This window comes from Nerophis ophidion, linkage group LG19 (genome assembly GCF_033978795.1).
Source record: "Nerophis ophidion isolate RoL-2023_Sa linkage group LG19, RoL_Noph_v1.0, whole genome shotgun sequence".
In the NCBI taxonomy this organism is placed as follows: domain Eukaryota; kingdom Metazoa; phylum Chordata; class Actinopteri; order Syngnathiformes; family Syngnathidae; genus Nerophis; species Nerophis ophidion.
The window spans coordinates 20,703,530-20,719,552 of NC_084629.1; the positions used below are offsets into that span (position 1 = coordinate 20,703,530).

Below are 16,023 nucleotides of genomic sequence, written 5' to 3' on the forward strand. Positions count from 1 at the left end.
CAAAAAAAATAATACCGTTTAAAAGATAGGGTTAAAATGTTACATTATTTTATTATAATAAAACATCACATATTATTTATTTGTATATAGATGTACATAATTTTATAAATATTACAATATATAAAATATATTTTCAATACAAAATATTATGGGCTTCACGGTGGCAGAGGGGTTAGTGCGTCTGCCTCACAATACGAAGTTCCTGCAGTCCTGGTTCAAATCCAGGCTCGGGATCTTTCTGTGTGGAGTTTGCATGTTCTCCCCGTGAATGCGTGGGTTCCCTCCGGGTACTCCGGCTTCCTCCCACTTCCAAAGACATGCACCTGGGGATAGGTTAATTGGCGACACTAAATTGGCCCTAGTGTGTGAATGTGAGTGTGAATGTTGTCTATCTGTGTTGGCCCTGCGATGAGGTGGCGACTTGTCCAGGGTGTACCCTGCCTTCCGCCCGATTGTAGCTGAGATAGGCGCCAGCGACCCCCGCGACCCCGAAAGGGAATAAGCGGTAGAAAATGGATGGATGGATGGATGGATTTATATATATTCAAATGTGTTTTTTTGTCAATAATATATAGGAAAAAATGTATAATGGTTCAAAATTATTAATTATTGGTTTAAATTTTAAGTAAAGAAAGGCAAATAATATTAACCTTTTAAAAAATCAGGTAAAAATGTTAACTTATTTCTTCATGAGAAAAAAATCATTATATTATTAATTTGTATATGAACTATACCAGTACATGTTTTAATCAAAGTTAAAATATATAAAATATATTTTAAATAATAAAAAATATTTATATATATTTACATTTATTATTACTTATTTTAGTTTTTGTCAATAATATGTAAGAAATTGTTTCATATTGGTTCAAAATTATTTATTGTATTCAATTTTAAGTGAAGTAAGGATAATGTTAATAACGTTTAAAAAATAAGGTAAAAATCTAACAATATTTATTTATAATAAAAATAATTATATTATCAATTTGTATATAAAATATACATATTTTAATGAGTGTTAAAATACATAAAATATATTTAAAATATAAAAAGATATTTAATATATTCAAATGAATTACTATTTATTTTTTTAGTATTAACTTTTGTCAAAAATGTGTAAGAAAAAATTAATAATGGTTGAAAATTAATCATTGTTTTCAATTTTAAGTGAAGTAAGGCAAGTATTAATAATGTTGAAAAAATAAGGTTAAAATTTAACATTATTTTATTATAATAAAAAATCATTATATTTGTTTGTATACAAAATATACATATTTTAGTAAATATATAATATATATATATATATATATATAACATTTTTTGTATTTTATTTTTTGTCAAAAATATGCAACAAAAAAATGAATAATGGTTTAAAATGATTAATCATTAAGATTAAAATATATTAAATATTTATGAAATATATTTTCAATATTTTGTTTAAATTAGATATATTTTACATGTTATCATTTATTTTTGTATTTTATTTTTTGTCAAAAATATGTCACAAAAAATCATAACGGTTCAAAATGATTAATTATTAAGTTAAAAACTATTAAGTCATAAAATTAACAATGATTAAGTTTGTTATTATTAGTAGTTTAAACTTTTTTTTTTAAAGAGTGTCTTTCTAAAAAGGCGCAATATGACTCAAATCAATCATAATTTTCCTAATCAGAAAAAAAGTTAATCGTTTGAATTACAGGTTTACATCATTTATTATAATAACACATGTGATCATATTATGTGATCCTTGAAAACAAAGTGTTTGGTGCGGATCTACATATGGGTGCAGTTTTTTTCTATTGAGAATGATTATAGTCTTGGTTTTCATCATTTTGGGACATTTTCCTTGCACGCATATCGCAAAATGCACAATTCCTCTTGTTGCTAAGAAGACCTGTGCCTTGGCAAAGGTCATTGCCATAACAGCTCCTCTGTTATTCAACCAGCCTGTCTGCACAAGTGAGAATGAATGGTCACGTTTCTTGACTACCTGCTTGACCTCGGCCTGAAGGTGGCGCAGTTGCAGAATCTGCTCCAGGCGTGCGTGCGCGTGCTGAGCGCTCAGTTCCACTTCCTGCTGCTTCTCGTGTAGGAACTCCAGCAGCTCCTGCACCTGGGAGGCCAAGTCGGCGTCCTTCTCGCCAGTCAGCTCGATTCCTGAGACGGAAGGAGACACGACTAGCATGATCGATCAGCATATTGATTTTTCACTGGGAAGAATGTTGCGCGACGTTTGAATTACGTCTTTGAGCATTGGAGGCTTAATGATGTTCACTACTTGGATGCCAGGATATATTATAGTCTGCTGCCTAAACGGGCTGCAGTAGATTCAATTCAGCAGAAAAATTCAGGCATCAGAATTTATTATGAAAAATGTTATTATTCCTTCAGCAGAGAATTCAACCAATTTACCAATTTGATGCCTAAACGGGCTACTTGAAGAATCTTACAAGGAAGTAAAATAAGTTTACTACATTTTTTAATTGGATCATTTTGAACTAAACAGTTTGAAAAAAAAAATTAAATAAATATATAAATAATATATACAGCATATATATATATATATATATATACTTACTTACATATATATACATATATATATATCCTTACTTAAGTATATAAATAAATATATACATATAAATATATATATATATACATATATATATATATATTTATATATATATATATATATATATATATATATATATATACATATACTTACTTACTTAAGTAAGTAAGTATATATATATTGAGAATCGATTGTATTTTTTTTTTCAATCTTTTTTTTTTTTTATCAATCCAACAAAACCATACACAGCAATACCATAACAATGCAATCCAATTACAAAACCAAACTTGACCCAGCAACACTCAAAATGGCAATAAACAGAGCAATTGAGAGGAGACACAAACACGACACAGAACAAACCAAAAGTACTGAAACAAAAATTAATATTATCAACAACAGTATCAATATTAGTTCTAATTTCAGCATAGCAGTGATTAAAAATCCCTCATTGACATTATCATTAGACATTTATAAAAATAAAAAAAAAGAACAATAGTGTCACAGTGGCTTACACTTGCATTGCATCTCATAAGCTTGACAACACACTGTGTCCAATGTTTTCACAAATATAAAATAAGTCATATTTTTGGTTCGTTTAATAGTAAAAAGAAGTTTACATTATTGCAATCAGTTGATAAAACATTGTCCTTTACAATTACAAAAGCTTTTTTTTTTTAAATCTACTACTCTGTTAGCATGTCAGCAGACTGGGGTAGATCCTGCTGAAAACCTATGTTTGAATGAATAAAGAATCGCGTGAATCGAAAAATAAAAAATCGATTTATAATCGAATCGCGACCCCAAGAATCGATATTGAATCGAACCAAAGATTCGCAGCCCTAATATATATATATATATATTTACATACAGTATATACATGGACAAATGTATAGGTAAGTATATATAATACTTACACAATAATTTAAAAAAAACTAAATAAAATAGAAATAAATACATATATGTATACAAACCACGTTTCCATATGAGTTGGGAAATTGTGTTGGATGTAAATATAAACATACAGTAATACAATGATTAGCAAATTATTTTCAACCCATATTCAATTGAAGGCACTAGAAAGACAAGATATTTGATGTTCAAACTCATAAACTTGATTTTTTTTTTGCAAATAATAATTAACTTAGAATTTCATGGTTGCAACACGTGCCAAAGTAGTTGGGAAAGGGCATGTTCACCACTGTGTTATATCACCTTTTCTTTTAACAACACTCAATAAACAATTAGGAACAGAAAAAACTAATTGTTGAAGCTTTGAAAGTGGAATTTTTTCCCATTCTTTTTTTATGTAGAGCTTCAGTCGTTCAACAGCCCGGGGTCTCCGCTGTCGTATTTTACGCTTCATAATGGGCCACACATTTTAAATGGGAGACATGTCTGGACTGCAGGCGGGCCAGGAAAGTACCTGCACTCTTTTTTTACGAAGCCACGCTATTGTAACACGTGCTGAATGTGGCTTGGCATTGTCTTGCTGAAATAAGCAGGGGCGTCCATGAAAAAGACGGCGCTTAGATGGCAGCATATGTTGTTCCAAAAGCTGTATGTACCTTTCAGGATTAATGGTGCCTTCACAGATGTGTAAATTACTCATGCCTTGGGCATAAATGCACCCCCATACCATCACAGATGCTGGCTTTTGAACTTTGCGTCGATTACAGTCTGGATGTTTCGCTTCCCCTTTGGTCCGGATGACACGATGTCGACTATTTCCAATAACAAATTGAGATGTGGACTCGTCAGACCACAGAACACTTTTCCACTTTGCATCAGTCCATCTTAGATGATCTCGGGCCCAGAAAAGCCGGCGGCGTTTCTGGATGTTGTTGATAAATGGCTTTCGCTTTGCATAGTAGAGCTTTAACTTGCACTTACAGATGTAGCGACGAACTGTATTCAGTGACAGTGGTTTTATGAAGTGTTCCTGAGCCCATGTGGTGATATCTTTTAGAGATTGATGTTAGTTTTTGATACAGTGCCGTCTGAGGGATCGAAGGTCACGGTCATTCAATGTTGGTTTCCGGCCACGCCGCTTACGTGGAGTGATTTCTCCAGATTCTCTGAACCTTTTGATAATATTATGGACCGTAGATGTTAAAATCCCTAAATTTCTTGCAATTTTACTTTGAGAAACATTGTTCTTAAACTGTTTGACTATTTGCTCACGCAGTTGTGGACAAAGGGGTGTACCTTGCTCCATCCTTTCTTGTGAAAGACTGAGCATTTTTTGGGAAGCTGTTTTTATACCCAATCATGGCACCCACCTGTTCCCAATTAGCCTGCACACCTGTGGGATGTTCCAAATAAGTGTTTGATGAGCATTCCTCAACTTTATCAGTATTTATTGCCACCTTTCCCAACTTTGTCACGTGTTGCTGACATCAAATTGTAAAGTTAATGATTATTTGCAAAAAAAAAAAAAAAAAAGTTTATCAATTTGAACATCAAATATGTTGTCTTTGTAGCATATTCAACTGAATATGGGTTGAAAATGATTTGCAAATCATTGTATTCTGTTTATATTTACATCTAACAAACTTTCCCAACTCATAAGGAAACGGGGTTTGTAAATACATACATATATATACATACATACACACATATATATATTTATATATATATATGTATATATATACATACATAGATATATATATGCATATATAAATATATATATACATGCATATATATATATATATATACATACATTCATATATATATGCATATATAAATATATATATATAAGTACATATATATGTATATATACACACATAAATACATATACGTATATATATAACTATTTTGAATTGTAAAATGAATTCAACTCAATAAAATGAATAATTTAATTTAAGTACAGATCTAATACAACAATAACATTTTTGGATTCCAAAAAGTGATTACTAAAAATAAACACATTTTTAAATCATTAAAATGCTAACATTGTAAAAACATATATTACAGGGCTTCACGGTGGCAGAGGGGTTAGTGCGTCTGCCTCACAATACGAAGTTCCTGCAGTCCTGGGTTCAAATCCAGGCTCGGGATCTTTCTGTGTGGAGTTTGCATGTTCTCCCCGTGAATGCGTGGGTTCCCTCCGGGTACTCCGGCTTCCTCCCACTTCCAAAGACATGCACCTGGGGATAGGTTGATTGGCAACACTAAATTGGCCCTAGTGTGTGAATGTTGTCTGTCTATCTGTGTTGGCCCTGCGATGAGGTGGCGACTTGTCCAGGGTGTACCCCGCCTTCCGCCCGATTGTAGCTGAGATAGGCGCCAGCGCCCCCCGCAACCCCAAAAGGGAATAAGCGGTAGAAAATGGATGGATATATTACAGGTTATTTAAAAAAAAAAAAAGCAAGTAAATAAACAGATAAATAAAAAAAATAAAAAAATAAAATTAAAATAAGTTAAGTAAATTCTAAAGGCCTTTTCAGAACATAAGGGAAAACTAATGTGTTTTTATAGTTTGCCATCTTAAATAAACATAAAAATGAACAGTTGCCTTGGCAAGTGCAGAGGGTGCAATTAATTGGGACCCAACTAGTTAGTTTGCTGCCTAAACGGGCTGCCAAAGAATCAAGATTTAATCCAGCAAAGGAATTCAGGCATCTGAATTTTAAATGAAAAATGTTGTGCAAACAATTTAGATAATGAGCGGGTTAAGCCGGCTGCTTGAAGAATCTAATATGGAAGTAAATTTAGTCTATTACATTTTATTTTTATTTTTAAATTTTGAACTTATTTTGAAATGTTTTTTCCTAGTCTGCCATTTTTACTTGATATGAAAGTAAAAAGCACAGGGTTGATGAAATAACTCCATACAATTGTATTCTGAGTAGATCTGATCTTGAATTTACCTGAGGCTTGGACCTCCATGATGTACTGGTGCAGGTCCTGGCCCTGCTGCATGACCTCATAAGTCATGTTGTTCATGGCCGCCTTACGCTCGGCGTGCCTCTTCAGCCTCTGCTCGGCCAGGCCGATGTCCTCTGCCCCGCCAGAGGAGGCGCCGTCGCTTAGCTGCCGAGACAGGTCCTCCTTCCAAGCGTCCAGCTCGGCCGTCACCTGCAGGGAGAGACGCGCGGACGCCGTCAGCGCCGAGCTGGAGGTCGGGGGACGGAGCGTTCCTACCTCGATGGTGTACTGCTCAAAGATGCGCAGCTGCAGAAAGATGTCCAGTTTGATCTTGCGCTCGTGGAACAGCTCCTCCATCTGGCCCTGGGCCTCGTCCAGCTGCTGCAGCACCCCCTGGATGTGAGCGATGGAACTGCAGTGCGGCGTCTTGTTGGTGGACATGGCGGCGTCCCTGAGGGGAGAGGCAGACGGACAGTCACGCCTCTGATGCACCTTCTGACCGCGCCCTTACCTGAGCTGCTGCATAAGCTCCTCCCCCTCTTTGATGACGTTGAGCGTGGCCTCCAGCGTGGCCGTCTGCTGCTGCTGGAACTGCTGGATGAGCGCCTGCACCGAGTCCACCGAGTCACAGGTCACGTCGTCCAGCAGCTGCTTCTGGAGCTCCTCCATCCATGACCACAGCTGCGCCACGGGACAACATCAGCATCAAACGTAGTCTCCTGTAGCTAGCTCAATGCTAATTTACATTAGATATGCCTTTGATGTGTTACTGATTAGCATCGGCGACTTTAAGTCTATTAACTATTCCAGGGAAGTATCACAGAATCAGACATACTTTATTAATCCCTGAGGGGAACTTAAAATTTTCAGCACAATCCCATTCAAGATCAGACCAACATTACAGGGAGACAGAACAAGATCGCTGATGGGTCTGCCAACTTCCGGCGCCCCTTACAAAAAGGTGAGATACAGGTAAACAAGTGGGGGGGAATGGGAGAAAAAAATAAAAGATTAAAATAAAATATGCAAAAAATGCAATACTTACAGTAAAAAAAACTTTGTAGGACGCAACCGAAGACAAAACGGGCATGTTCAACTTGATGGGAAAGACTACTTCCTGTTTGTGTCCAAAAATATTAATGGTTTTATATTCACAATTGCCTAATTTTAAACCAAACAATAATTTCTATAGGTCATAAAATGAATAAAAAATAATGTATAGTAATAAGTATTTTAAGAAATCAAAAATTAATTTAATTTCATTTATTGGTACAAAAATACCAAATATAAGAACTATTTGAAAAAGAAATACAATGTGTGAAATTAAATAAATAAACTAAAATAGACTTTTTAAATCCTCATAAAAGCTCCTCCATCCACGACTAAAGCGGCGCCGCGGAAGGACATAAGCGTCAAAAGCAGTCTCCTCTAGCTAGCTCGATGCTAATTTACCTTGGATTAGCCATTGACATACTACCGATTAGCATTAGCGACTTTAAATGTGGTAGCTACCACTATTACAAAAGGGCAATAGGTACAGTACAAACACTTTGTAGGACTCAACCAAAGACAATACTGGCACATTCAACTTAATGGCAAGGACTACTTCCTGTTTGTGCTCATAAACATTAATTATTTTATTGCAACATTTGAGCTGATTATTTGTTTCATAATTTTTTTTATTGATCATCTCGATGGAGGGTATGACATGAAATAGCAAGTCCCAGACGTTAGATGGCAGTAGTGCATACTTTAGGGCGTGTTGTTTCGTTTTTTGTTGCTCCCTGAAAAGTGTTAAGACTGTAAGTATTGCACTAGCGGTAGGTACTAAATTTGAAGTCGCTGATGGTAATAGGTAGCGCGTCAATGGCATATCCACTGTAAATTAGCATTGAGGTGTTTGATTGCTATGGGCGACTTAGTCGTCATTTTACTTTCACAAATTTGGAGGTGCTTAAATCGCCGTCTACAATAGCGAATCAGTAGCATGTCAATGGCAAAGCCAGTGCTTGTTAGCATCAAGCTAGCGCTTTGTTGGAAAAGTGAAGCCCTACGTAACTTACGTTGACGTGTTTTTGGAGTCATGTCCTTTAAAGGCCTACTGAAATGAGATTTTCTTATTTAAACGGGGATAGCAGGTCCATTCTATGTGTCATACTTGATCATTTCGCTATAGTGCCATATTTTTGCTGAAAGGATTGAGTCTGCTTTAATCGTATAATTACACAGTATTCTGGACTTCTGTGTTGCTGAATCTTTTGCAATTTGTTCAATTAATAATGGCGACGTCAAAGTAAAAAGATGGAGGTGGGAATCGGTGTATTCCAGCTTCCTTTAGTCACACAAACACAGCCGGTCTTTCCTCGTTTAAAATTCCAGAAGGTGAAGCTTTACTATGGAACAGAGTGGTCAAGCGAACATGGTTCCCGACCACATGTCAACCGGCAGGTTTCCGTGAGAAAATTGTGCTAATAAGTCGGCTCTTACCGTAGTTATGAGCAGAGCTTGCGTCCTCCTGCAACTGCAGACTATTACCTCCTCCCACCGGAGACACTGGCGGTCACCACACCCGTGGCCACACCCCTCCGACTTTCAGGTACCATATAATCTCACTAAAACACTAGTAACACAATAAGCAGATAAGAGATTTTCCAGAATTATCCTAGTAAATGTGTCTAATAACATCTGAATCGTTCTCCCTGCCCTCACCTTTTTTTTCTTTTTTTTCTTCTAGTCCTTCACTCTCACTATCCTCATCCACGAATCTTTCATCCTCGCTCAAATTAATGGGGAAATTGTCGCTTTCTCGGTCCGAATCGCTCTAGCTGCTGGTGGCTATGATTGTAAACATTGTGAGGATGTGAGGAGCTCTACAACCAGTGACGTCACGCGCACATCGTCTGCTACTTCCGGTACAGGCAAAGCTTTTTTATTAGCGACCAAAAGTTGGGAACTTTATCGTGGATGTTCTCTACTAATTCCTTTCAGCAAAAATATGGCAATATCGCGAAATTATCAAGTATGACACATAGAATGGACCTGCTATCCCCGTTTAAATAAGAAAATCTCATTTCAGTAAGCCTTTAATCGGCTTTGAAAATTACAGTGAGGCAGTTTGGCTGAGTTGGCTCTAAGTGCTGCTGGAGTGATCGCCAAATTCGGTGACTCCCCCGTTGAATTTCATGTGATTCAGTAAGACTGGCGGGATTCAGTCGGTGTCAAAAAAAGAAAATTACCCATCTCTACTGATATCGGATGTAGGTCAAGTCATTTACAAAAGGTAACGATGCTAGGCTATGGACTACCAGGAGCTAGAAGCTACACAACTGCTAAGCACACAATAGCACAAAACTAGACATAGGTAATAATCATTGAACGTTATCGCATATTTTTTATTTTTTTCCAAGATGTAATAGCTGCTGTTGGCAGGAGCTCTTGTGTCATCCTTTTGTGTCTCGCCTTTTTTGTAAGGGGCGCCGGAAGTCGGCAGACCCGTCAGCGATCCTGTTCTGTCTCCCTGTAATGTTTTATCCTGTTCTGTCTCCCTGTAATGTTTGTCTGATCTTGAATGGGATTGTGCTAGAAATTTAAATTTCCCTTCGGGGATTAATAAAGTATTTCTGATTCTGATATTTGTCAATATAAACAAATAATTATAGTTTTGCATTACTTAGAAAACTAGTTGGGCTGTCAATCGATTTGTTTCTATTATTCGGGGTAATGATTTGATTCAGAATCGGTTCTCGATTCAAAACGATTGTCCATTCAAAATAACTTTTTTTTTTTTAAATAACATTGGGTGCCAGTTCTATGATTAACTACATTAATTCATAAAATACATGCATTTGTATATTACTTAAAATAAAACAGTTTTGTTCTTTTTTAAATAAAATTCTACCCAAATATTTAATAAAGTGGCTGGAAAGGACAAATTAAAAAATATATATATTGTTTTTCGTAATCAATTAAGAATTGTTACAAATAAGAATCGCGATTCATTCAAATTTATTTGTTTATTTTTGACACCTCGAAGAACTATCCAGTAAGAAACGTGTCCGCATCATTCCATTTACTGAGCCACAAGCAATTACCGCTCCGGTTCAATTTAAAGATAGCATAACTCTATTCCAGACGCTGAATAATAAACATGTTATTGTTTTGTTGTTCTCTGTTTGACTCCTCACTTGTTTCACTTGATCACACCTTTACCAACATTCCACAAGTGTGTAGGAGTCATACTGATATCATATCAGATCAATATTGGTATCGTATCGAAAGTAAACAAGCTGTATTGGTAGAAAGCTATTTATTACCACATGAGCACACAAATAAGTAGCGCTATCATCGGATGAGCCTCACCTCTTTGGTGTGCGTGTGGAAGGACACGGACATGTCCAGCAGAAGCTTCCGGTGCTCCACACGACGCACAAAATCCTGAATCCGGACCTCCAGGTGCCGGGCGGCCTTGTAGATCTCCTCCGGGTCGCATTCACCCGTCTGGGCCAGCTGCTCGGCCGCCTCCAGGAGCTTGTCTGCGTTGGTGTACGTGTTCTGGAAGCAGACAAGGAATTATTTCACTAATTGAAATAAATAGACTGCATTATTAGTATTATTGATGCTCTATTAAACCTAATTGTGGTTTGATTCGTGATGTATAGATAATAATGAAACAATATTAACTTTATCCATTCATCCATCCATTTTCTACTGCTTATTCCCTTTGGGGTCGCGGGGGGCGCTGGTGCCTATCTCAGCTACAATCGGGCGGAAGGCGGGGTACACCCTGGACAAGTCGCCAACTCATCGTAGGGCCAACACAGATAGACAGACAACATTCACACTCACATTCACACACTAGGGCAAATTTAGTGTTGCCAATCAACCTATCCCCAGGTGCATGTCTTTGGAGGTGGGAGGAAGCCGGAGTACCCGGAGGGAACCCACGCAGTCACGGGGAGGACATGCAAACTCCCAAGCCCAGGATTGAACCCAGGACTACTCAGGATCTTTGTATTTTGAGGTAGACGCACTAACCCCTTTATCACCGTGTTGTCCTATTAACTTTATCATATAGTGAAATTATATATATTATTTTGTGAAATTAGTTAAATTATAGTATAATGATATTATTATTATTAAATCAATAAAAATATACATTACAATATAAATAAAAATACAACATACATAATATTAGTTAACTCAAATATATATATATATATATATATATATATATATATATATATGTGTGTTATTATAACCATTATTTATATTATTACATTAAATGTAATCAACCAATTACTGTACTTCACTAATTAAAATGAATAAACTTTATCATTATTATTATTGCTGTGTTAAATTTAATAGTGATTTGATTCATGACGTATTGACAAAAATAAAATAGTAATAAGTATACATTATTTAGTGAAATTATAAATGCTTGAAATTATCAGAGTGAAATGCTTAAAAATATAGCGTATTTATCATTATTATTATTACTATCAGTATGAATATGCATTACATTCCAAATAATTTCATAAAATAGAATATAGGATATATATATATATATATATATATATATATATATATATATATATATATATATATATGCTGTATATATATATATATACTGTATATATATATATATGAATTAATTAATTAACATCATCACATGACTATAACCATTATTTATATAGTCTTACATTAAATGTAATCAACCAATTACTGTACTTCACTAGATAAAATCGATAAACTGTTATTATACGAATATGCATTGCACTGCAAATAATATTATAATATATAATATAAATTAATGAATTAACTATTACATATTCACAGTGTATATATATATATATATATATATATATATATATATATATATATGTATATATATGTGTATATATATGTGTGTATATATATATATATATATATATATATATATATATATACACACGCATTATTATAACCATTATTTATATTATTACATTACATGTAATCAATTAATTACTTCACTGTTTAAAATTAATATACTATATTATTAGTATCATTGCTATGTTAAATTAAATTGTGGTATGATTCATGATGTATTGACAATAATAAAATAATGTTATTAAAATATTAAGTATATTTTATAGGTTAATTGTCTGAAAAATAAAAAAATTAATTGTAGTGTATTTATTTTTATTAGAATTACATTAAATCAATATAAATATGCATTACATTACAAATAATAATATATTGGAAAAACAATAACACACAATCTTGAATAAAAAATAAATAATACTATGATAGTGTATATGTATATATATATATATATATACATATATATATATATATATATATGTATATATATATATATATATGTGTGTGTGTGTGTGTGTGTGTATTTACACTATTTTGTTGTACACATTTGCATGATTAAATAACAAATTATGACCATGGTAAAATAATTGTACTTTACCTTTAAGTACCTATAAAAAACATAGATAGGATATATTATTATTATTTTTACTGCATAAAACATTGATGGACACGGTCAGGCCAATAATTTTTTTTTTTACAATGAGGATAAATTGAGGCTTCACAATATATTTATTGAAATATTTTCATACTCTTTTTATTCATGCGAAACAATTTAAAAACATTTTTAATTCAAACTAAATTTAATTTGATGCATGATTTTACATTTTTAAAAGCACCAACCCGACGTGCCACGGGCACAATGACAATTATTGGGTAAAATTTGCTACCACAATATTATCAGTGACGGAGCAAGAAGGGGCTAGGAACACAAATATGAATTTGACATGCGCTTCATCACGTAAAGTGGAGCCCCCAGTGATGACGGGGTCCAACACATTTGCAGCCATCATTACAATGAATTGCGTTAGTAAAGCCCAACATTCCACATTCCTGTTTCTTTAAGCGCCAAAAACATTGTCTGCTCTGTATGAACTATCGCAGCTGCACTTTTTTCAAATCTCCGTCTTGGGACGAGACATCCCCGCATGGGAGGGTTGGAGGGTGGGGGGGATTAGTCGGCAAGAAGATAATCATTTACAGGAGATTAATACTTAGGGCTGCTTTTGCATGTGGAGGGTACAGATTAGTGCAAAAGAAGAATCCTCTTTGTCAAACAGAAAGAAAAAGTGACTTCGGTCTAAGAGGTTGTCATGACAACGAAGAATGACAAATCCTGGCACGCTGACATCAAAAAGGCTTTGAGAAATGACGACAATAAGCATCGTCGCAATATGTACTAGCGTGGTCGCACCACCACCGTGTTCAGCGGGAAAACGGCGCATTTGAGCTAATTAACGACAACCATTGCTAATTGACGACAACCAATGAGACACTTTAACGGCTAATGCTAAATAAAAACTACCAATGACAAATTGTGACGGCTAATGCTAATTAACGACGACCAATGCTATTTGACAATGACCAATGCTAACCGACGACGACCAATGACACACTGCGACGGCTAATGCTAATTAACAACGACCAATGACAAACTATAACGGCTCATGCTAGCTAACGACGGGCAATGAGTCATGACACACTGTGACCGCTAATGCTAACTAACGACAGGCAATGACACATTGTGACGGCTAATGCTAACTAACGACGGGCAATAACACACTGTGACAGTTAAGGCTAATTAACGACGACCAATGACACACTGTGACGCTAATGCTAACTAATAATGACCAATGACATACTGTAACGGCTAATGCTAACTAAATACGACCAATGCTAATTAAGGACGGCCAATGACGCACTGTGACGGATAATGTTAATTAACAATGACCAATGATATACTGTGACGGCTAATGCTAATTAACATAGACTAATGACAAACTGTGACGTCTAATGCTAATTAACAACGATCAATGACAAACTGTGAAGGCTGATGCTAATCCATCATTAAAACATCACATGACCCAATCCTAATCAGATCAACACACGTCTTCCCCTTTCACAATATTAGCAAACAGCAAAGATACAAAAAAGATAACAATGTCAATTCAGAAGTGCAGTTGTCAGGTGAGAAACATTTTTGGGCTAAATTGAGTATTTTCAAGCAAAAAAATGTCTAAACAAACTAAAAATACCAACAATACAATATTATTGACTACTAGGTGAGACCAAAGCAAACAGAGTGCACTGTTCAGTTAACAAATTCACAAACCAAGTTTTGCAAAAAGGAAATTACATAACGTCATCAAAACTAAAGATAAATATACGATCTTTAGTGTATACACAGAGCTCAAGTAGTTTGACAAATATATTAAGTTTGAACGTGATCGGATTAAAACTGTCACCTGTGTTATGCGAACAAAAAGAAAATCGGACATGAAAAAACGTATTGAGATGAGATATGATCTTTGGTGTATGCTGAGAGCTCAAGTAGTCCATCCATCCATCCATCATCTTCCGCTTATCCGAGGTCGGGTCGCGGGGGCAGCAGCCTAAGCAGGGAAGCCCAGACTTCCCTATCTCCAGCCACTTCGTCTAGCTCTTCCCGGGGGATCCCGAGGCGTTCCCAGGCCAGCCGGGAGACATAGTCTTCCCAACGTGTCCTGGGTCTTCCCCGTGGCCTCCTACCAGCTGGACGTGCCCTAAACACATCCCTAGGGAGGCGTTCGGGTGGCATCCTGACCAGATGCCCGAACCACCTCATCTGGCTCCTCTCAATGTGGAGGAGCAGCGGCTTTACATTGAGCTCCTCCCGGATGGCAGAGCTTCTCACCCTATCTCTAAGGGAGAGCCCCGCCACCCGGCGGAGGAAACTCATTTCGGCCGCTTGTACCCGTGATCTTATCCTTTCGGTCATGACCCAAAGCTCATGACCATAGGTGAGGATGGGAACGTAGATCGACCGGTAAATTGAGAGCTTTGCCTTCCGGCTCAGCTCCTTCTTCACCACAACGGATCGATAAAACGTCCGCATTACTGAAGACGCCGCACCGATCCGCCTGTCGATCTCACGATCCACTCTACCCCCACTCGTGAACAAGACTCCTAGGTACTTGAACTCCTCCACTTGGGGCAGGGTCTCCTCCCCAACCCGGAGATGGCACTCCACCCTTTTCCGGGCGAGAACCATGGACTCGGACTTGGAGGTGCTGATTCTCATTCCGGTCGCTTCACACTCGGCTACGAACCGATCCAGTGAGAGCTGAAGATCCCGGCCAGATGAAGCCATCAGGACTACATCATCTGCAAAAAGCAGAGACCTAATCCCGTGGCCACCAAACCGGAACCCCTCAACGCCTTGGCTGCGCCTAGAAATTCTGTCCATAAAAGTTATGAACAGAATCGGTGACAAAGGACAGCTCAAGTAGTGTTACAAACAATCTACATTTAAACGTGACCATAATAAAACTGGTACCAGTGTTTTGCGAACCAAAAAAAAAAATCAGACGTGAAAAAACGTATTGAGATATACAATCTTTGGTGTATGCTGAGAGCTCAAGGAGTGTTACAAACATACTAAATTTGAACGTGATGGGATAAAACCTGTCACCTGTGTTCTGCGAACAAAAACAATCAGACCTCAAAAAACGTATTGGGATATGCAATCT

At 36.2% G+C, this 16,023-nt stretch overlaps 1 protein-coding gene across 3 annotated transcripts in view; it reads right to left on the reverse strand.

Moving 5' to 3' along the window:
• Positions 1-16,023, reverse strand: part of LOC133538161 (kalirin-like) — a 259,495-nt gene that overhangs the window by 139,081 nt on the left and 104,391 nt on the right. For all 3 annotated transcript variants that reach the window (XM_061879521.1, XM_061879520.1, XM_061879519.1), the window contains exons 15-19: positions 10,799-10,990; positions 6,951-7,120; positions 6,716-6,890; positions 6,442-6,649; positions 1,994-2,160 (exon numbers count right to left, since the gene is read on the reverse strand). In XM_061879521.1, the coding sequence (XP_061735505.1) occupies positions 1,994-2,160; positions 6,442-6,649; positions 6,716-6,890; positions 6,951-7,120; positions 10,799-10,990 (912 nt within the window). The remainder of the gene's footprint in view (positions 1-1,993; positions 2,161-6,441; positions 6,650-6,715; positions 6,891-6,950; positions 7,121-10,798; positions 10,991-16,023) is intronic.